Raw genomic sequence first — 23,833 nt, 5'->3', positions numbered from 1 at the left:
GGGCTACTTCTGTTGATGACGTCTTCTCTGCATAGGATTAAAAAAGTGCCCAGAGCATCGGCAACTGGACAGCTCACTGAAGCCGCTTTATACTTTCATTAGGCCCTTCACCATCGCTGTTTTCCCTTGGACTTACTTTGACTTTGTTTGACTGGCTGGCATGTGATTTCAGACCACGTTCAGCTCTGCTTTAATTGTTTTGTGCTCACCATTGTAAAGTGGGTGTATGAGCACTCAGTTAATTAAACAACAGTTTAACTTTGGCATTGCTGGTAATGAATTCAGACAATCAACAGGGGGCTCCAGTTTAGTTGCGGGGTTAGTGGGGTGTCTCAGTTTCACTTTCCAGCCAGAAATATGATGCGGTGCGTACAGTTTATGAACAAGGTTCAATCATTATCATCTACAGATTGTTAAGGAGTAACATTTGACATTTTAGAGAGAGAAATCAGAACTATGTGTGTTTTAGAGGTTAGCTGCTGATTGCCAGAGATATTATGGTCACGTTCTTTTCTCTCCACGTGGGGAACGATCTCCCGTCAGAGCTGGACATGATCAGATGTAGTGCCAACGTCTATTGATTTTTAAAGTTTGTCCTTATATATATATATATACTAGCAAAATACCCGCGCTTCGCAGCGGAGAAGTAGTGTGTTAAAGAAGTTATGAAAAAGAAAAGCAAACATTTTAAAAATAACGTAAGATGATTGTTAATGTAATTGTTTTGTTATTGATATGAGTGTTGTTGTCATATCTATCTATTTATATATTTATATATTTATATATATCTGTATATATATATATATATATATATATATATAGCAAAATACCTGCGATTGGCAGCGGAGAAGTAAAAAGAAAAGGAAACATTTTAATAATAACGTAACATGATTGACAATGTAATTGTTTTGTCATTGTCATGAGTGTTGCTGGCATATATATATATATATATATATATATATATATATATATATATATATATATATATATATATATATATACAGTTATATATATATACATATACACACATACATATATACATATACATATATATACATACTGTATATACACACACACATATATATATACATACTGTATATACATATATACATATCTACATATATACTGTATATACACATATATATATATAAATCTACATATATATATCCACATATATATATATTAGGTGGGACTCGATTAAAAAATTAATCCAATTAATTAGAGGCTGTGTAAGAATTAATCTTGATTAATCGTATGTAATCGCACACGAAATTTGCCCCAAATCGCAAATGTTTTTTTTTTAATTTAAAAGTGTTTTAGTGGGCTTACAGAATCAAATAATAGACATGGACATGAATATTGTAAACTGAAGCTGTTTTAATTTCTGAAAAAAAGCCTTTAAACTGCATTTGAATTCAAAACAGAAACAAAAATATCATCCCTGGTTAAAATTGGGCAGACTTAAAATTAAAGTGGTAGTTTAAGTACTTTAAGTACATTTTCAGAATAGTATTGTCTTTAAATAATAATAACCAAAATTTCAACATAAAGTGCAGTTTTTCTTCTTAAAAAATAAGTCAGAAACTTAAAAGGTAATTTGACCAGCTTACTCTTTAAACTCTGAGTAACATTAGCCAAAATTATTTTGTACATTAGGCTAAAACAGTGTGATCATTGAACATTTTGTAATTAGATGTATTTAGAATTACTAACGGTCACGGAAGTCCAATGATCCCCAGTAAGAGCCACAAAGTCCGCTTTCTGTAATGCATCTAATTTTGCTTGCTTTTCAGTGTGCACAAAACCATGCTTTTATCAAGGCTTCGGGTAGTCGAAATGATCAGTCGTAGGAACGCTTTATTCCGACTCTAACATTTTTGTAGCTGTGATGTGTGCATCAGTGTAATGGATGTACCAGGAAATCATGCATTGACAAAAGTTCCCGCTTGCTTGGAATTGAAAGTGTGATTAAATGCGTTATTTTTAACGCGTTATGGAGTACATGCATTGAAGCTTCTCAGCTGTGCTTGTGCTAAGAAAGGGAAAATTTTAAAAATAACGTAACATGATTCTGCGTTAACCTAATATTTTTCATACGCCCCAAACCAAGGAGATGCTAAGGTAAAATGAATCGGTAGCGCATACATAGTCAGTACATCCCTCTCGAATCGAACCTCAATGTCGGCATTAGAGGCTTAAGACTCTACAATTAGCCACAGCGTGTGGCTTGTCTATGCTAGTATGTACTGTAGATCGGGTATATATATACATTTATATATATACCCGTATCGCAGTGGAGAAGTAGAAGTTATGAAAAAGGGAACATTTTAAAAATAACGTAACATGATTGTCAATATACAGTAATTGTTTTGTGAGTGTTATTGAATGTTGCTGTCATCAAGGATTTGATTATCATTATTTCTTTCAATCAGGTCGTATTTGTAGGATGTGTTGTGTTCAAGTTACATTCCGTGTTTGTCAATCGTTGTAAAGATAAGAGGTTTCATTCATCGATTAGTTTCTTACTGCATCAATAAACAGCTCGTCTTCCTCTTTATCTGAGATGTGACAAACTGCATGCACGGGTTTTTTTTTTTACACTGTCTTCCTTTAGCGGGACATTCACTTTTTCCACCGTGTGCTTTGTTTCCGCAGTAGCTGCACTTATGAATATGATTGTATGTATAAGACGCTTCATATTTTTTTGCTGCCTTCTCAATTGTGTAATTCGGTTTTTGTTCAGCACTCTTTGGAACTGTTGCTTTTGTCTGTGCACTGCGCCAGTTCCGTGAGCCGCTTGGTGTTCTTGCATCGAAGGTTCCCAGCTGTGCTGGTGCCATCTCGTGTAATGTCAGCTAAGACCCGGCACTTAAAAGTTTCTCTCGCAGTTTCGCTGAGTTTGTGCCAAACACCACCCTGACCATCTCATCTTCCTCTGCATAAGCACAGTCCTTCACCCGTGAATATTTACCGGCAGTGTTTGTATTGGATTGCCGCTGATGGACGGCCTTATATGGGCAGGCACTAAATTACAAACGCTAGTGGCAGCCTGTCTATGAACTTAATTTAATATAAACTTACGGTTCACGCCGTGCTTTGTTTCCGCAGTAGCTGTACTTATGAATATGCTTGTATGCATCATTTGCTTCATAATGTTTTTCTGCCTTCTCAATTGTGAAATGGCGTTTTGTGCTCATCGCTGTTTGGAGTTCTTCCTTGTTCTCTACGTACTTACGTAGGAGGCGTGATGATGTCACACGAAACTCCGCCCCCCACGGCCATCTGGAGGGGTTCCAGGCCACAAGACCACCGAGTCCCCTCTAGGCATTCTACCTAACATAAATGTCCTCAATCAGTCCTCATGGTATTCAGGGTTCACATGGAAGAACTTGATGATGACGGTCATGTGGACTTCTGGCCTTTAATCCATCAATGTAGGGACATCAAGGTGCTTTGATCAGGTGGTGGTGGCATAGATCACCACCCCAGAAAACCGGAAAAAGAACAGAATAGAAAGTAGGGGTTAGTACGGATTTTGGAGCCACCATGAATAATCATGATAATTAATTGAATATACAGAGCATCGGGATTAAACAAAGATGAAGCTATGAGAAAGCCATGTTAAAGTAATGTGTTTTCAGCAGTTTTTTAAAGTGCTCCACCATATTAGCCTGGCGAATTCCTATTGGCAGGCTATTCCAGATTTTAGGTGCATAACAGCAGAAAGCCGCCCCACCACTTCTTTTAAGTTTAGCTCTTGGAATTCTAGGCAGACACTCATTTGAAGATATAAGGTTACGATTTGGAGTATAAGGTGGAAGACATTCTGAAATATAGGATGGAGTGAGATTATTTAAGGCTTTGTAAATTATAAGCAGGATACACAAGTAAGACATTTGTAAATTATAAGCAGGATTTTAAAGTCAATTCTGAATGACACAGGTAATCAGTGTAGTGACATCAAAACTGGAGAAATGTGTTCGGATTTTCTTTTCCTAGTTAGGATTCTAGCAGCTGCATTCTGCACTCGTTGCAATCGATTTATGTCTTTTTTGGGTAGTCCTGATAGAAGAGCGTTACAGTAATCTAGTCGATTGAAAACAAAAGGGTGGATTAATTTCTCAGAATCTTGCAATGTTATAAGGGGTCTAACTTTTGCTATGATGAGATCAGATAAATGGCCGCTGTCTGCATTTACCCGCAAGTTATTTACTACTTTAATGAGTGCAGTTTCTATGCTGTGATTTGTTCTGAAACCCGACAAACTTATCAAGAATAGCATGTTTATTGAGGTGGTCATTAAGCTGCATGATGACTGCCTTCTCTAGACAAAAACATCCCTCTCCTCGATCATCCTCCCTATTCGCCCGATTTATCTCCCTGTGATTTTTACTTTTTCCCGAAAATCAAAAGTCGCCTGAAGGGAACACTTTTTTTTCAATGGATAAATTGAAGACAGAAACGGCAAGCCTGTTGAAGAAGCCTCAAGCAAGAAGACTTCCAGCACTGTTTCAGTCAATGGAAGATATGTATGGAATGGTGTAGAGATTGGGAAGGGAAGTATTTAGAAGGTGACAATGTTTAGAATACTGTAATTCATCAATAATTTTTTTTTTACCAATTCGGTTATTTTTGTGTCTCACCTCATATAGACCTGAACCAAATCAACAGAAAAAAATCAAACATTATTCCTAAACATCCATTTTGAAATGTTGCCTTGACATATTCAATACATTTTGCCAGCCAGCACTTTTATGTTTTCACCAGAGGACTGAAGGAAACTGAGGGAAGGTTTTTAGAAAGAACCCCGGAGAGCGGATTCTTCTCAGATTTCACTGCCAACATTTTATCAAGTCATTTGCAGATGTGTGTTCACATCCAGAGAATCACATCTGGCCCTCAGGACTAGTTTGCACTTGGCCATGTGTACTTTGTCTCTACCAGTCAACCTCCCTTATAATTCCTACATTTTTAACAGTGACGACAGTTGCATTAATCACCCCGTACTCTTCCATATTTCTTAATGAGTGCCTGCTCAGGGGTGTTTGCCATGACTGGTGAGAGGAGGGCAGAATGGTGTGAGCCCTCACATGTTGTTAGTTTTGGCTAGCACTGTTTCCCCTTTACATTGCATTACATTACAGATTGTCTTTTTTCCATTTGTTTTAGGTGAAATCGAGTTGTCAGAAAACAGAGACGCAAGTGCCCTCCAGGACAGTATCCTACGCTGTGTGAGGGAAGAAAGCATAAAGAAGAAAAGACTGCAGGCCTTCAAGCAGAAATCCTTGGATATCAGCAATACTGATTCCATATTGTTCAATCTCGATGATCACAGAAGAAAATCCTGCATCGAGCGATGTGATGTTGAAAAATATGGAGGAATACCCTCGTCTTCTAACGTCCAGCAAGGTGACCATTATAACAGATCATCTGGCCATCCAAATGATAAAGCCAAACCCAATGATTCTTTGGAAAAACCAGCACTGGGCGATGGCTTCACTGAAACCAAGAGGCCCATAATCCCTGAAGTAAGACTCAGCTGTATGGAAACATTTGAGGACAAACTGGAATCCCCAAATGGAGATCAGCTGTCCAAGGAAGACCCAGACCTGATTGATTTGTCCTCAGATTCAAATTCCTGCCCCGAGAAGCACTCGATCCTCTCAATGTCGGACAGTGATTCCTTGGTGTTTGAGCCTTTGCCCCCTCTCAGGATTGTGGAAAGTGATGAGGAGTATGAGATCCCAAGCTCCTTAAACAAACTTAACGGCAAGGTCACTCCTTCTCCTTCAACAAGCAATACCCTCAGTTTGACCCCAGTGGTGCAAGTCAGCATTGACGATGGCTCCATCTCTCGTGAACTCAAGGATGCCCCAGGAGAGAGCCCAGTCTCACATGGTGTAAGAAGAGGATCAGTATCTCCCACAGCATTGCTTGACTGTAAAGATCTCATAAAGCCGGCGCAATTTAAAGACTTTTCCAATGACAGCCCCATGACACTGAAGCAGAAGAGAGATCTTCTCAGGAAAACCCCAGCGGTACCAGAGCTTTCCCTTGATGACGTCTGTGAGGTGAACACCAAACTGGAGGGGGAGTCTGCCGGAGGACAACCTGTGAAAAGCGTCTTCTTGAATGTCCCAGAGAATTCGGAAGAGTGCGCTCACAGTGATGTCCAGTCTGACTGTGAGAAATCCAGCGATCCAAAGCCAGAGGATGAGAATGAGGAAATGGAGTTCAAAATCCAGATTGTGCCACGTCAAAGGAAGCAGAGGAAGATCGCCGTCAGTGCCATACAGAGGGAGTACCTGGATATCTCTTTCAACATCTTGGACAAAATTGGGGATCAGCAAGCAGGAGAAGCAGGTAAGGGGATGGTAACATAAAGGTGTATATTGAATGTATTCAAAAGTGAATGAGAGTGAAGTGTGTAACAGTGGGACCCCAATAGAAATGAAGATGTTGCATCCCAGTTGACTCAGCATGATTTGTGATGCCACTTAGACGCTTTTTGTTTTCTGTCGCTAAAAGTTTCATCCTCCCGTAAACTCCTCCTTGTAATATTTTCATTAAAAGTTCAGGTCAGGTGTGGCTTTTGGAAATGTTGGTGTTATTTTCCATTTTTTGGGCTCCTCCTCACTATGACATGTAGTAATCAAGGATTGGTTTCTTCTCCTATATGTCTCCCCATTGCTATGCCATGTTTGCTTTGAAGTTTCAGAATGCCTTTGCATAACAAACATTTGCCATGATTATTCACACATGGAGTAACATAAATGTATGCCATTCAGAGTCTTTGCATGTTGCCTTTTAAAGTAAATTCATTTACTTCATGTCCAAAGGCTTTGATTTTTAGAGATCTCTAAGTACTCCTTTAGTTAAAAGAAAAATCCTCTGGACTTCAATGGATGCCTGTGTGTTTCAAACTGCAGTTTGTGTTTCGCAGAACACAGCTCAGCGCCCCTGTTATCTAGGTTTATTTTTGATTGTCACTCATTAAGGGCACTAGTGTTGGATTGGTAATAAAATTTTGACTTTGGTATAGATACCTCCATTCAGACCGCAGTAGCTACTCAGTTAGGTCCTGAGTAGCAGTTCCAAAGCAAATAACTGAAAAATCCAAAACATTCTGTCTTACTGGAGCCTCTCTGGTGTGGCGCACAATTACTGCACTAAGAAAGACTTTGCGCTTGACAGCTATGTAGTCCCGATACAGTCAAAGCTAGTTGGGGGTCCCCTTTCAAGCCTTCGATCACGACAGAGCAATATTGTTCCCCCATGAAGTTCTGACCACATTGAAGCGTAGGGTTTTACTTTGTTGGTTTCACTCCCTTTGCCCACTATGGCACTTAATGCAATCTTGCAGCAGAACATCAGTGTTCATTTGACCTTGCCATCCACTAGACTGACGGCAGAGTGCTGGATTGTACATGTTCAGACTGCTCGTAAGCCATCATGGACGTGTTGTATCACATCAGCTTCTCTCCTTGCGGTGTAATTTAGAAATTGCCTTTACTTTTTGATTTTTCCCTCATAAAAATCAGGAATAAAATCAGAGCGAGAATTGGCTCCATTCCCTCTTGTCTCCAGTACTTCTCTCTCTCTCTTTTATGACTCTCCTGTTCACCTTTAAAGCATCCTCAGCATGGCTGAGACACTGAAGGGCACAGCTCTAAATTCACCTCTTATCCCAGGCACCTCCCTTGGCACCTAGTTCCCACTTCCTAAATCCTCCTTTGGCCTCCACAAGACCCGTGGAGTCTACGATCATCAATGTCCCACAGCTCCTGAAATGCCTTTGCCGTCACTTCACTTTGGGGCTTTCCCAACAGTGTCACCTCCTTCTCCCACGCTGACTTAACTGCCCAATTCATCTTTCCCCTCTCTCCTTAACCACTGTTTCCTTCCTCCATTTTTGTCTTTCTTGTTTTTCTTTTCTGCTTACTGGCCTTTTTTCTAACCTACTCTGACCTTTTCATATCCTCATGAACATAGGTGCTTCCCTAACGATCCACAGATAAGCTAAATTACGTATTCATGCACTTGAATTCCCCCCTTATGCACTTTATGGCCACTTGTCTCCCCTTTACACCTAACCCTCACGACATCTGAGCTGCACCATTTCTATAACAAATCCTACACCTCTTTGGTCCACCAAGGAGCCCAGACATGCACTGGACCACAAACATCCAAAATGTTTTTCATGAGTCTGAATTTTATATGTCACCATGTGTGACTTCTCTGACTCTGCCTAGTAGTGATTAGCCAACAAAATGACGGCACCCTTTACAACACAAAAAAAGACGTAAGACAATAAAAACTGTCAAAATGAAACAACAAGTAACAACTAATACAAGACATTTGTACTCTATGAAACAAAACCTATAAATGAAACAGCATTTCATGAAACCACTAGAAGAGAGTTGAGTGCTAAATAAAAACTAAACCTAATGATGAGAGTGGAGGGGATGACAAGGGTCAGCACAAGGTGCTGCTGCAGTCTTTGATTCTAGAGGATCTGGAATGTTCTAAATATTATTTTAAAAGTTTTAGGTGCCTGGCCTGATGTCTTTATTTATTTATTTTTTGTTGTTTTCTGGATGCCATTTTGTTATCGGTATTTGGATGCAGTGCTGCCATTTTGTTATTTCTTTACATTGGCAGCCACTTACATTGCCATTCTATGATGGGTGACATTTGTATTCTGCTGCTATTTAAGTTGGATTGAATACAAATCAAAGTCATAATTGCTAGCTTACATATTTTGGACTTTGGCATGCGTTATTTAATTGGTTGATACATCGAGCTCTGACAATCGTTGTCTTTTTATCTTTTTAATTCTGATGCTCCTGGGCTCGTATTTATCAAGCATCTCAGAATTACTCCTAGGAACTGCATTAAAAGTAGGACTAGGACAAGTAGGACATGAGAAGTATTTATTAAGTATCCTACTCCCACTCATTAGTTAGATATAAGAATTTGCATTTGAAAACTGAATAACATCACAATGTTACAGCAGCTTGAGCCTCAAAAGCATTACTCATGATGACATTTTGTAGTTTCCTTGAAGAACATGATGATGTTTTGAAGTTTCCTTGGAGATCACGATGACGTTTTGTAGCTTCCATGGAATTTGTGATGAAGTTTTGTAGTTTCCATGGAGTCCATGGTAACGTTGTGTACTTTTCTTGGAGATTATGATGACTTTTGTAGTTACCTTGAAGAACATGATGAAGGTTTTTAGTTTCCTTGCAGATCATGATGACTTTTTGTAGTTTCCTTGAAGAACATGATGAAGGTTTGTAGATTCCATGGAGTTCATGGTGACATTTTCTAGTTTCCTTGAAGAATATGATGAAGTTTTGTAGTTTCTTTGGAGATTATGATGACATGTTGTAGTTTCCTTGGAGATCATAATAAAGTTTGGTAATTTCCTTGACGATCATGGTGACATTGTGAAGTTTTCTTGAAGATCATGATTTTTTTTAGTTTTTTGATATTAAACTTATGGCTTCACCATACTAATAATCATATTAATAACAATGTTAAAAGAAGAAGAAGGAAAACATAATAAGGCAGCAAAGCTCCACATAACTTTGCAACAACATCTAAATAATAATGTATCAAGCACCAAGATGGAAAGACTGTAACACACACACAGACACACACCCCGATAACCAGCTTGTTTATTTAACAGTGAGTGACCCATAGCCATAATTTCAGAAGGATCACCTACCCACTGTTATGGCCACAGTTAATGCCTTATAAAATAACAATTATGCAGAAAGTAACTCCAGCTATAAGTCACGTTCACTCATCCAATGTACTGTGGTGCCATGCCCCTCTCCATGATCCCCCCCGATCTTCGGTGAAGCTCTATTTATCCAGTGCCCCAAGAGTCTCTACCTGCCTTCTTGAACCTTTCCCAGTTTATAAAGTGTAACGAGAATGTCCCAGTTGTTCGTGGATTGTGGAGCTCGGCGTACCTGTGTGACATTTCACTGAGCACATCTCTGGCACCAGTTGGGAGTGTTGGTCAAAAATCATTATATAGATTGTTAGTAGGTTTAAAAAGATATCTTCTCAGGCATGAGTCCATTAATTGACTGTTGACTGAATAGCAGGCTGATCCTTAAAAGATTTCCAGCCCAGATGTAAAAGGCAGAAGTGAAAGTGACATCATGGAGCCTGGGCTTTTGGACCTTCTGGCCTGCAGATGAAGGAGAACAACATGTGAATATCAGCGCCACCTCTCGACACAGGGTGGATTTACTGTCACTACACCAGTCCTTGGAATGCTCAGTATTAACACGTGCGTGACTCCATCAATCACCCATCCCTGCTTAACTGTAGTGTAATATACTGGCTACTACAGTACAGTTTGCATCTATGATCACCCGTGTGTTGATCCTGTGATATAATTTGCGCTTCACATATACAGTACATGGTTATCCACTCTTCACATGTGTGCCGATTTGCTTGACTGCAGCCTGCTTTAACATCACCTTACGTGGAGTCGTGGAGAAATGCGTCAATCTGTTTATTACCTCACGCATTATAAATGTGATCAACTTGAAATTTGAGGAGCAGTAGGTGGCAACAATCCCAAATCGTGCTATTGCAAAGCTGCATTGTACATGTAACATTATCAGCTGACAGCACATGGCTTCTCCATCTAGATGGGTCGATCATGTAACATACAATATTTTTACAAATATCTCTGTCGTATCAATATCTTTTTACGTGTTAATTGTAGTCCAGCATTTCCAAAACCTTTAGCGAGATATGCGTGCTGATCTCTGCCTGAATGCCATCTTCTGGCAGCTCTTAGTTTGGACAGCTCATAAGCACTTCTAAATCCCAGTGTACAGTTGTGCTTGAAAGTTTGTGAACCCTTTAGAATTTTCTATATTTCTGCATAAATATGACCTAAAACATCATCAGATTTTCACTCAAGTCCTAAAAGTAGATAAAGAGAAACCAGTTAAAGAAATGAGACAAAAATATTATACTTGGTCATTTATTTATTGAGGAAATTGATCAAATATTACATATTTGTGAGTGGCAAAAGTATGTAAACCTCTAGGATGATCAGTTAGTTTGAAGGTGAAATTCGAGTCAGGTGTTTTCAATCAATGGGATGACAATCAGGTGTGAGTGGACACCCTGTGTGATTTAAAGAACAGGATCTATCAAAGTCTGCTCTTCACAACACGTTTGTGGAAGTGTATCATGGCACGAACAAAGGAGATTTCTGAAGACCCCAGAAAAAGAGTTGTTGATGATCATCAGGCTGGAAAAGGTTACAAAACCATCTCTAAAGAGTTTGGACTCCACCAATCCACAGTCAGACAGATTGTGTACAAATGGAGGAAATTCAAGACCATTGTTACCCTCCCCAGGAGTGGTCGACCAACAAGGATCACTCCAAGAGCAAGGTGTGTAATAGTCAGCGAGGTCACAAAGGACCCCAGGGTAACTTCTAAGCAACTGAAGGCCTCTCTCACATTGGCTAATGTTCATGTTCATGAGTCCACCATCAGGAGAACACTGAACAACAATGGTGTGCATGACAGGGTTGCAAGAAGAAAGCCACTGCTCTCCAAAAAAAAAAACTGCTGCTCTTCTGCAGTTTGCTAAAGATCACGTGGACAAACCAGAAGGCTATTGGAAGAATGTTTTGTGGACGGATGAGACCAAAATAGAACTTTTTGGTTTAAATGAAAAGCGTTATGTTTGGAGAAAGGAAAACACTGCATTCCAGCATAAGAACCTTATCCCATCTGTGAAACATGGTGGTGGTAGTTTAATAGTTTGGGCCTGTTTTGCTGCATCTGGGCCAGGACGGCTTGCCTTTATTGATGGAACAATGAATTCTGAATTATATCAGATAATTTTAAAGGAAAATGTCAGGACATCTGTTCATGAACTGAATCTCAAGAGAAGGTGGGTCATGCATCAAGACAACGGCCCTAAGCACACAAATTGTTCTACCAAAGAATGGTTAGAGAAGAATAAAGTTAATGTTTTGGATTGGCCAAGTCAAAGTCCTGACCTTAATTCAATCGAAATGTTGTGGAAGGACCTGAAGCGAGCAGTTAATGTGAGGAAACCCACCAACATCCCAGAGTCGAAGCTGTTCTGTATGGAGGAATGGGCTAAAATTCCTCCAAGCCGGTGTGCAGGAATGATCAAAAGTTACCGAAAACATTTAGTTGCAGTTATTGCTGCAAAGGGGGGGTCACACCCGATACTGAAAGCAAAGGTTCACATACTTTTGCCACTCACAAATATGTAATATTGTTTCCGATGGGAGTGTTAGCTCCTTGGAAATATGTTCTTTTATATTGCGGCGTTTTAATAAACCTATATTTAAATAATTATATATAATAACGGCAATATCCCTCTTTTCAGCGATAGGCGGCAACAAAGTCACAGAAAAGACAGAATATACTTAGTTTGTTTAATGCAGCTTACGTTGCTATACAGACAGGAGAAACAAGTCAGCTTCATTTCACCAAAGATTTCTTTTTCGGGGATTCGATCGTGTAGAAACTGCTCTTTTTTGTCACAACGGAGGTGGATTTTGGGCCAATATCTTTCACCCACACAGTTTCTCAAAGTTGGCAAAGCTCCAGCTTCTTTTATATTGTTTTCTACATGACCAAGCTCCCATTACATTTCCAAACAAGGCAGACAATTTCGTGCTGAACATTAAACAGTCGGTTCAAATGACACTTAGTCCTTCTCTGTCCCTGTCCGTCTTTATGCTTTGCTTGGCCCAGCAATTCTAAATGCTGACACTCTATGGTAAATCTGGCTCACCTCTTCATGGCATGTTACACAGAAAAAGAATGAAAAATACATATAAAAAGATCTAAAACAGATACAGTGACACAATTATAACAAACTTATTATAACAAATATTCAGTCATTTTCCTCAATAAATAAATGACCAAGTATAATATTTTTGTCTCATTTGTTTAACTGGTTTCTCTTTACCTATTTTTAGGACTTGAGTGAAAATCTGATGATGTTTTAGGTCATATTAATGCAGAAATATAGAAAATTCTAAAGGGTTCACAAACTTTCAAGCACAACTGTAGTTAGGAGAAGTTGACTGAATTAGGAAAATGAATAAAATATTTTTAACTCCTAAGAGTTGGACCAAATTTGTGTCATTCTGGGATGTTTCAGTTAGGACGGTTTTCTTCTTCTGTGACGCTTGATAAATACGGCACTGGACTTTCACCAGTTATTCTTAATTGTCTGCCAATTGAATAATCTGTTTATAATGACAGAGGTATTTTTTAAAACTATTTTATGAATATAATCCACTTTTGTTCATTTTGCTCCCTTGATTATGGTTGCATCATTATTGGATTTATTGAGGATGTTGCACAATTATTTTCTTTGTTTATTTGTAGTTTTTGCCATTGAATAATTTGCCGTTCCCTTCTGCCTCTTTGATGTACGCAGCTCCACCCTGCTTTTTGTGCGTGGGTCAAGTCTACTTTAAAGTTTCAGCACATGAGTACTGTTATAAATAGTAGTTTTATTTCATTTTTTGCATGAAATCCTCCACCTTTTTGTGAGCTTGTGGACTCGTTTTGTGTTTTTGTGCCCCCGATTTTAAAATCTTCCATTAGTTTGTCTGTTGGCAGTTTGGTTTCAGTCCTATAAATTTATTTGCTCCATTTTCACTTCCATTTTGTTGTTTCATGTTTGACACCATTTTATGTTAGGAAGCATCCCGGATTTGTTAGTCAATGATGCGGCTGGCTGAAAAAGTCATGAAAAGGTCAATTCCTGTCCGAGTTTATGGGTTCAAATTACTACACGTCTCTTAGGCTTCAGATTTTCTGCTTTTGTTTTTGACCACGATTTTTCTCAGGTTTTTGCTTTGTTGCATTATTCCTGTCTTGTCCGGTTTTGTTTTTTCCGGTTCTTGACTTCACCTTTTCTCAAGGTTGCTATTCAAATGTTCTATACTTGCTAGCCTTTAATAGCAGTTGCTTGTTTTAGCCAACCTGTTTTTTTAGATTTGGGCCTCCTTGTTATTCCGGAAAGGTGGATTTCTTCAATTTCTGATATCCCCTTTTTGCGGTGCAGTACGGAATCCGTCCCATTGTAGTATGGAGTAGAAGCATTGGGACTTCATGATAATTTCAAAAGTCTAATAATAAAGAACTGAAGACCGAGTTGCTCTCCTCTCCTTTCATTGTCCCGTTTCCCTCAGAATTTATATGATTACATTGTGAAGTTAACTGGAGTATCTGCTGGTGTCTGAAATAGAGATGGAAGGAACTGGAGGAAAGACTGAGGCTATGTCCACACTACTACGATTTTGTTTAAAAACTCTGACATTAGTCTCTATTTTCTCCCCAAAATTTGGAGTCCCCAAAAACGGAATCTTCTGGAAATGCTCTCCAGAGCTGTAATCATCTGAAAATGATGGCTCCACATTGTAATGTGGGAGAGAAAAAATGCAGTTTTTCAAAAATGCAGACTCTACTTAAATTCTAATTTGTTGGTGCTTATTATGTGGCCTTTCCATAACTAGATCCTGCTCATTATAATACCTCATTGGTCACACTCCTGCTCATCTGAGGGAATACCGGGCTTGAAAAAGAGAATATTTTGGTTCCAACCCACCTATCTCAGTTTACTTATTTTGTGTTCAAAGTAAAACAAATGCGTGATGATGTAAAAAGTAAACAAAATAATCACCACACAAATAAAGTAACTGTAATTAATCAAACTCTCTGGTCAGTCTTTGGATATTCTTGGGGCTCTTTTGCTGTGGTAGTTTCATTGTAGAAGTGATGCCTCCTTCCAGGGTGGCTGCATTTTTATAGCCCAGGGACTGGAAGGGGCAGAGTCAGTTGCCGTCAATGGGCGGTTTCTCTGGACTGTGGAGAAAGACAAGGACAGGATAGTCCTGGGCTGTTACAATATGCAGTACCTGGGAAGAACCTGGAGGGTGATCCTCTGACATGCATGTGTGACACCCTTCGTGGAAGAAAACCACTGGATAAAGAAAAGCTGCTTAACCATATGAGACTAGATTACATATTGTATAATATGAATCCTGCCTACACGCACAAAGGCAAATAATTTACCGGTCGCTACAGTTTTACGATAAATCCCATGTCCGTCAATGTTGCCATCCCTTCAAGGAGGACACTCCTTTTTCCTGTTTCCACCAATGTAGATAAAGAGCTGTGTCATTTACATTTTTGGTAATCTTATTGTGGTCAGAGAGATTTTCATAAACAATGTGAAAACACCAATGTGGCCAGAGAGGTTTTTTGTTTGAAAATGCCGTTTTTAAATGAAAATGGAGCAGTGTGGATGTAGCCTAAGAGATGTGATGTGTGGGTCAGAAGGTGGACAAGTGAGGAAGCTGACCCACCTGACAGAGGAATAAAGCCTATGAAGAAATGGTCAGTAGAGCTGTCTCTGTCTGCTTTTTATTTGTTACTCAACCCTAAGCCTAACCCTAACCCTTTTGTTCCATTTTGTTGTAATCAAAAGGTTATTTCTAATAATTCCTTTCCTTTTCACTCCAAGCTGAAGGAAATCTGTTGGTACTCTAGATGATAATGTTGAAGGAACACCATGGGAGAGAATTCTGTAAAAGTCACTAGTTTAAGACTTGGCCGTCTAAGTTTATACTTTTGAGAAAGTCCCCCGGGATCTTACTGACAATGAAGGAGGGGATCAACCAAGAAACGTTAAGTAAAAAGATGGGTTGTGGATGTTTCCAAGGACCCCTCCAATGGCTACAGTAATTTTATAGAACCATCTTCAGCTTGGACATGTTTTTTTTTTTTAATTATCCTCAGGATGGTTCCCTCTCAAACCCCTCTGTGCTTCTTGTCAGGAGATGAGCTGAAGCCAAGTGGCCAAACTGGCAGGGAGGTAAAAAGAAAAGACGTGGACTGCAGTGGAAGTGATGATTGATTCTCTTTTTGGAAGTGGAAGGCCTCACATGGCCTTCTAGTCATTCTTGTAGCAGTGTGCTGGGTGTCAGGTCATTCTACTGGTCGACCATCATTTCATAGCTTGTTTGTGAGAAAGTCTTCTGATACAAATGTATATACCTGGAATAATATGCAATTCCAGAAAGGATGGGTTTACTCTGCAACCGTGTGCTCAGCTCACCAGGTTTCCTAACGTGCACGTCATTCACCAAAATTGCCTTGCAGATCAGAAAGGTCTTCCAACTTTGGAACTGCCACGGGAGTCTGCCTCCGTTCCAACTCTTCAAGCCACAATTCCTGAAACGAGCAGCTACTCCTCGATGACAAGTATGATTTGCATATTTTCTTAAATTGTGGGGACAACCTGTTGATTGCAATGTATGCTGAATGTTTTCTTGTTTGTTTCTTTGTTTCTTTGTTTGTTTGTTATTTGCCGAGTTGACAAAAGGCTGATGTAGACAGTCAATTACTTAAGCAGAAAATGCATGTCCAATCTGTTCAACATTCAGGAAAGAGCAGAATTCAACATCTCTTTGAGAAGACTTTATTAAACTGCTCACAGTGACATATAGTGTTCTTGTCAAAGAGCTTAATAAGTCTGGCTAAGGCACAAGTGCACAGTTGAGACAGCGACATGTCACTGTCGCAGAGACCTGTCCTCAAAGCCCGGCTTACTGCATTCCAGTTCTCCTTGTGTTGCAACTGAAAACCCCCTCATTATGGAGCAACTGCTAATGAATACATTGTCTCATACAACAACTAGCATCAGGAGCATTTCGCAGGTTTCTGTTAAGGGAAATAAAGTGTAAAGATTGATAAGATGACCCTCAGCACTAACCTGTGTTCTGTTTCCTCACCTAGAATAAAAGGAACACCCACAGGAAGAAATATGACATCACTTCCGGAACACCCAAATGTAGCCCCAACCCTTCTTGATCTGTCTATCTTGTTCATTTTACAGTGGTGTAGTCATCAGGATTCCTGGGATGATATCCAAATAGGTAGACATTCTTTCCATTATGCAACATCTGTTAGAATAACGGCAACAATTATGATGACTACGCCACTATAAAATAAACAAGTTCACAGATCATAAAGAGTTGGTGTCCTGAAGGATTCCCCTTGATTGATGTCTGTGTCAAGGAAAAAGAAAGCATAGATAAACACAGCCAAAGCTGTGCATGGCTTATCAGTTGCTTTGCCTGCCAACAGGCCTGACCTCAGTGACAGCAGGTCCCAAAATGAATGCTGACCGATCAACATAATCATAAAAAAGAGAGACATGGTGAAAGGGGCGTGGCTTTGTTGGGTGTCTCTTAAGTGACATCAGATTTCTTTCTGTGGGTGCTCCTCCATTCTAGGAGAGGAAACAGAACAGAGGGTACTGCTGGGGTCACCTTATAAATCTTTCCCCCTGTTTCCCTTGACACAAACCCATGAAACATCATTGATGCTTGTGTATGTGACAACAGTTATGAATCTGAAAAAGAAGTCTTGGATCTACTGATACTAATATACAAGTAAGGCAACCCATTAACTAATTTATTTAGAATGTCTGAATAACTGTTACATACATACACCGGCTTTCTGTCAGCTAGTTTTCTTGCCCATCACTAGTGCAAAATGTGATGCCGGTTGTGTGGGATTACCAGTCTGGGTTTTAGCCACTATAAATTTGTATTGCAGGTCTTCTGCTAAATAGAAAATCCTGCTGACTACGCCAATTGTGACCACAAGGGTGTTCCACTGATCTCCATACCCAAGACACAGTAATACACCACACATTATTGGAATAAAATAAAGGATTTTTATTTTCCTAAAGCTCTTCTTCACAATCTTCTCTCCAGAATCAGCCACACTAAATCCAACAATTATACAAAAACACAAAATAATTCTTCCTCCTCTCTATCTCCATTGAGTGTTGACAGCTGCCCCTCCCTTAATGTCAGACTCGGGAATTCTTCCAGTGTCACACTTAACCTTCAGGAAGCACTTCCATAGAAAAAGTAGGGAGTTCCTCCCCCAACAGTGCCCTCTATCGATGTGCAGGAATCCCAGCAGGGCTGCACTTCCGGACTCCAACTCCCAAGCACCCCTGCGGGTGTCTTGACTGGGCTATCATGTGAGGACTACTGCCACCTAGCATATGGGGGCTGGAACCACTCCCGATCCTTGGCTTTAAAGTGGCAGTTCTCAACCTGTGGGGAGCAAAATAACAAAAAAGGGGGTGCGAAGATGTGAAAAAAAGAAAAAAGAATCGAAAATATGAAAAATACATCTATTGAAGCCAAAACAAATTAACTTAAACTACATTCTGATACTAGAAAAATAAATACAATTGAACCTCGAGATACGAGTTTAATTCGTTCCAGCACTTGAGCTCGTATAGCGAATTTCTCATATCTAGAACAAACTTCCCCATTGAAAATAATGGAAATCCAGTTAATCTGTTCCGCACCTCCAAAAAAATCAACATAAAAATCAATTTTCCTAACAAATAACACTGATAAATAATATATACTGTAGTTTACCTTTAATAAATAACACTGGTAAATAATTCCGTCACTCTTACACCATGCTAATGTTTATCTATGATTTCTTTCTTAATTTCAACGGCTATGGCTTTCTTTTTTTTTCTTTGCAGCACCATCTGAGGCAACAATCTTCTTGAGAGGCATCGTGGAATAATAATTTTTATGTTAAATGAAAAAAAACAATGAAATCACAAGCGCACAAACACGTAGATCCTCACACTATGGGAGAACAAGGAACACTGAGTGAGCTGACGGGCGGGCAGGGTCAGCTTGGGTGAATCCCCGAGTCGAGGCGGATCGGGAAACGTGTCACGCATACCCACAGCCTGGCTCGTGGCTCGTTACGTGAGCCAATGCTCGTATTTAGATCCGAATGTTTCGCTCATACTTTCCTCGTATCTTGAATTTCTCGTATACAGAGCTGTTTGTATCTCGAGCTTCCACTGTATAGAGTTACATAAATGTTGATAAAAGGTAAGTAGGTTGTGAAGGGCAGCCGGGTCCCATGCCCGGTAGGGACGCCTCTGTTGCTTATGCTCCGGGGGAGCCGCCATGGGAAGTCCAATACCTCCCCGGGACGCTTGGTGGCAGCCTCCTGGCGTCAGTGACTCCCCAACCACCCGCAGGGCTCCATGGGAGATGGAGTCCTCCACAGCTTGGTTGGGGCCCCGGCGTGGCCGCTATGGGGAGCTGCCTGCTTCCCACAGCCCAGCTGGACGAGCTTTCAGCCCCACCCGGAGGTGCAATCGGGACCAGGTGGTTAATCACGTGGAATGCTTCCGGGTGGGCTATAAAAGGGCCCAGCCACCACCACTCGGCGAGCCAGAGTTGGGAGGAAGAAGGAGACGAAGCTTGCCTGGGAGGAGTGGTGGAGAATTGTAAGATTGTGTTTTGGGACTGTGTTTGGGACTGTGTTGGGCCTGTGGGACACGGGGAAGGCGTGTGCCCACGGCTGAAGAAAATAAACCTGTCTTGTTTTATACACGTTGCCTCTGCGTGGTCTGTGCCGGGTCGGGCGCTATATAGCGCCTTTCACATCTGGCGTAGTCGGCAGGATTCCGGGCCGTCCATTTGGACCGGGACCTGCATAAAAATTGTGTGTAACGGCCCGGCACAACACCTGGGGCACGTGTAGCTCAGCGCAGGAGCGCACACCGCACCGCAGTGCGGCGGCTCCCGAGGCAGAGAGCGTGCTCTATTGTGAGTACAGCGCTGAGAGCGCCTTTGGACTGCAGCAGGGCACGCTCCCGGCGAGGCGCCACCGAGGCCGAGCGCGAGGCACGCGCCTCGCACGACTTGCCGGCGGACACGCGCAGCACAGCGCTGAGAGAACGCTCGCAGCTGCAAGCAAGCCAGCCAGCGCAGCACAGCACAGCACAGCAACTGAGGCCGCAAAACCCACCTACAGGCACCGCGCCATGGGAAAAGAAAGCCGGGCGGACACAGAAGCCAGCCTCCAGACGCCGGCATGCCGGCCCGCTCCACGGGTCACAACCGGAGGTAGGTGACGGGCTCAAGAGGGAAGGGCCACGGGAAGGGTTTTCCGCGTTTGCGTCAGCCTACCTCCTGGACCCGAGGGACGAACCACCTGTTGGTGGGCAGATGGCCTTGTTAGGTGGCGTGGCGGCGCAGAGAGCGGCGGGAGAGCGAGGCTGGGCTGTGTCTTCCCTTTGGGCGGCCAGTGAGCCGGAGGAGGAGAACCGGAGGAGTTTCCCGATGCGGTGGCTCAGCTAGAGGAGCAGGAGCTCCTCTCGAAACAGGTAAAGGGGAGTGTGTCAGCCGCCCGCGAGGACAGTTCGCAGGCGGGGTGACGGACCTTCTCCCGAGCCTCTCGGACTCCCAAGCGGACCTGCGGAGGGTCCGCAGGGTCTTGTTGGCTCGGTCGGTGGGAGGAAACAAGGGGACTTCAAGTCCAGCGCCGACCGACGCATTAACTTTTCTTGGGCTGTAGAGGAGTTGAAACATGTTCTCCTTCCTCTGCAGTCCTTAGTTAAGGTTTTCAGGTCCTGCAGGAGACGAAGGAGGACTTGGACAGGAAGATCGGCGCCGATGGCGGCCGTTGTTAAATGGCTGGAGAGCGGGGCGTCAACCTCCTGCCTGCAGGACACAGCGTTCAGGTAGGTGAAGCCTGGGCCGTAGAGGAAAGGGGGGAGCGCAACGGCTGCGGATATGATCAGTGCTGCTTGCCAGGTCGCCCGCCCACTACACAAGACGCCGCCGTGTGGACCGATCACGGTGGCAGAGGAACGTGGAGAGGCAGCTGGTGGATGTTGGCTGCCAGACAACCCCGTCCCCTCTGCCTGCACGGTCTCATGGTCGTCTAAAGGGGTGCAGGCGGCACAGGGTCTCTCTTCTTCCCATAAGGGGACCCAGACCGTCCGTGCACCCCAGAGGAAGAGGAGGACCGGACAAAGAGGTGGGGACTCCTGACAAGGTGCAGCGTAAGCCCGTTAGTGTGGCACTGCAGGAGGGCTACGCTGGGAGGGGCTTAACACGTCCACCAGCCCTCCCGGAGTGGGCGAGGGGCAGGAGTTTCCTGCCTGCTTCCGTTCCCGCAAGGGTCGAGCTGGAGGGGGTCGGTTGTGCTTTTCTTGTGGTCACGCTGGTCATGTCTGGAGGGTTTGTCCAAGGAGGACGTCCAGTGGCAGGGGCGTCGGGCAGCACCCCAGACCTGTTCATTATGTTTTACAGGGCGCAGCCGTGGAGCCAAGGATGCCGACTCCCTGTCCTGAGAGGACCGGCCCTGTGGGCAGGCCGATGATCCCCACAAGCCTCATCTGAGGGAGGGGAACTGTGAAGGACAGCCGGGTCCCATGCCCGGTAGGGACGCCTCTGTTGCTTATGCTCCGGGGGAGCCGCCATGGGAAGTCCAATACCTCCCCGGGACGCTTGGTGGCAGCCTCCCTGGCCGTCAGTGACTCCCCAACCACCCGCAGGGCTCCATGGGAGATGGAGTCCTCCACAGCTTGGTTGGGGCCCGGCGTGGCCGCTAGGGGGAGCTGCCTGCTTCCCACAGCCCGGCTGGACGAGCTTTCAGCCCCACCCGGAGGTGCAATCGGGACCAGGTGGTTAATCACCTGGAATGCTTCCGGGTGGGCTATAAAAGGGCCCAGCCACCACCACTCGGCGAGCCAGAGTTGGGAGGAAGAAGGAGACGAAGCTTGCCTGGGAGGAGTGGTGGAGAATTGTAAGATTGTGTTTTGGGACTGTGTTTGGGACTGTGTTGGGCCTGTGGGACACGGGGAAGGCGTGTGCCCACGGCTGAAGAAAATAAACCTGTCTTGTTTTATACACGTTGCCTCTGCGTGGTCTGTGCCGGGTCGGGCGCTATATAGCGCCTTTCACAAGGTATAATAAAACTTGTAGCAGTGTATCGGCAGCAAAAATATAGGAGTAAATTTTATTAGGGTTTCAAAAAACGTTAGGGGGGCGCGATTAAAACTGTTATGAAAGCTCGGGTCGCAAATACTTAAAGGTTGAGAAACGCTACTTTAAACCATACCGACTGAGTACAAATTTATTTCCTTGCACCGCCGGCCAATTCACTCATGTAATTTCACTGGCTTCCTGTCTGGGTAATGAATCATGCTCGGTTCTTGCCAGGATGCCTATTCTCCTCCCACAGCACACTCCATAGAAGAAGAAGCTTCCAGAAGCAGTTTTCCATGGTGACTTGAAAAGAGCTCCTAAATAATCATTTTTATTTATATAGTACCTTATCAGAAACTTGTGGTCACTTTACAAGGATAATCGAAACAAAATACATAGAGCAAACCTGGAGATAAAAAACCAAAACAAAATTAGTTAGTACAATATGATACAGACATAAAATTGTTCAAATATCCCAGAATGTTATAAAACAAGTAAGCATGTGTAGCATCATTCTCTTTATTATTGTAAAAGTTCAACTGATGAGTAGACACTGACAGATTTGAATGAAGGAATGAAAATGTTGGAAATAAAAGATACATTCTGAGTCCGGACTTAATTGCAGATGAATTTGTATGTTCAGGGATATCCTGCAGATGATCGTTCCATAGTGTGTAGAGCAGCCAAGGCCTGGGGAGCCATGTATAAACGGTGCATATGCACAAGAATATTGCATACAAACGTTACCACTCTCAAATTGCGATGTATAAAACCTAAACTTGCCGTAAAGCCACGCAAATTTTCACGCTAGCTCAAACCTATGCGTACGCAAGTTCTCAGCTTGGTTTTGCAAACTGTTGGCACCCAGCGTCAAAACAGTGCTACCGTTCCTGTGTGGTTACCCTTTCTTTTTTAGATCCACATCCCTGATGCGGCTTTATCATATACACTGAAACTAACTGCATATTGTTTATTAGTTTAAGCCATCTGATTGTAATTAACCTGTAACAACATAATGGTCCACAGAATGGTCAAACTATTCTAAATACCATAGATGCTTTAGTGTTGTTACTCTCACTGCACCTTCTGTTTCTTCTTTCAGCTTAGGGTTTGCCACTGCAGATCATCTTTTTCCATATTACTCTAACTGTACCACTTGGAGTATTTATATCACTGTATCTGAGTGTGAATCACAGCTGTACAGCAGCTGATCAGAAAGAGAATTATCGGTATACAGCATCAAGTACACGCTGCCTCAGCCATGCTGCCTATTTAAACTGCTCTCACACAGCAAACGCTTCCGAGCCTTACCTGTACAGACCTCGCAGTTCAGAAACCGTTTCATCCCAAGAACTATAAACGCACTCAATCAGTCCATCAAGTGCTCCTTGAAGAACTGTTTTTACTTATTAGTACAATCACCCCACTGTAAACTTGCGATACAGTTATAATATTGCACAACCTGCGCCATTTTATAAAGCGTGTATTTACATATGATGACGATATATTATTTTTAAGATGAAATGCAGCAAAATAAAACTTTAACTTAATTTAAATAATCTGTATTGTTACTAAAAAAACATGTGAGGACACGGTGTCGCTGCGCTAGCAAGGAGCTGGCGCTCCGTTCACGGATTGTTCCTACCTCGCGCTGTATGCTTGCTGGGGCTGGTGTGACACTGGAAGGATATAATAATTAAACATGTACCACGAAGATATTTCAATGTTCCTTAAAAGTTTTGAAGAATCTGCATTCTAAGCTTACATATGGCTTAACATCTATTACAGAGCTGATTGTGTGGCGATTGGGTATTTGGAGAAAGAAAAGCAAGGACAGGAATTGGGGGTTAGTACGTTTGAAAGAGACAGTACTACTGCAATAAATTATTTCATCGAAGGTTGCGCATGGAGTAGCAAGCATCTTGCGTGAGACATGAACAATCACTG

At 42.3% G+C, this 23,833-nt stretch overlaps 1 protein-coding gene across 5 annotated transcripts in view; it reads left to right on the top strand.

Moving 5' to 3' along the window:
• LOC120518298 (protein unc-79 homolog) overlaps positions 1-23,833 on the top strand; it is a 240,182-nt gene that overhangs the window by 172,906 nt on the left and 43,443 nt on the right. For 4 of the 5 annotated variants that reach the window (XM_039741016.1, XM_039741014.1, XM_039741012.1 and 1 more), the window contains 2 exons: positions 5,170-6,363; positions 16,209-16,310. In XM_039741016.1, coding sequence (XP_039596950.1) covers positions 5,170-6,363; positions 16,209-16,310 — 1,296 coding nt within the window. The remainder of the gene's footprint in view (positions 1-5,169; positions 6,364-16,208; positions 16,311-23,833) is intronic. The other variant, XM_039741015.1, reaches the window with a different exon arrangement.

The sequence above is a fragment of the Polypterus senegalus genome, chromosome 18 (assembly GCF_016835505.1).
Source record: "Polypterus senegalus isolate Bchr_013 chromosome 18, ASM1683550v1, whole genome shotgun sequence".
NCBI classification, from domain to species: Eukaryota; Metazoa; Chordata; class Cladistia; order Polypteriformes; family Polypteridae; genus Polypterus; species Polypterus senegalus.
The sequence above is the reverse complement of the archived record's forward strand: the minus strand, read 5'-3'. Positions and strand labels throughout refer to the sequence as shown.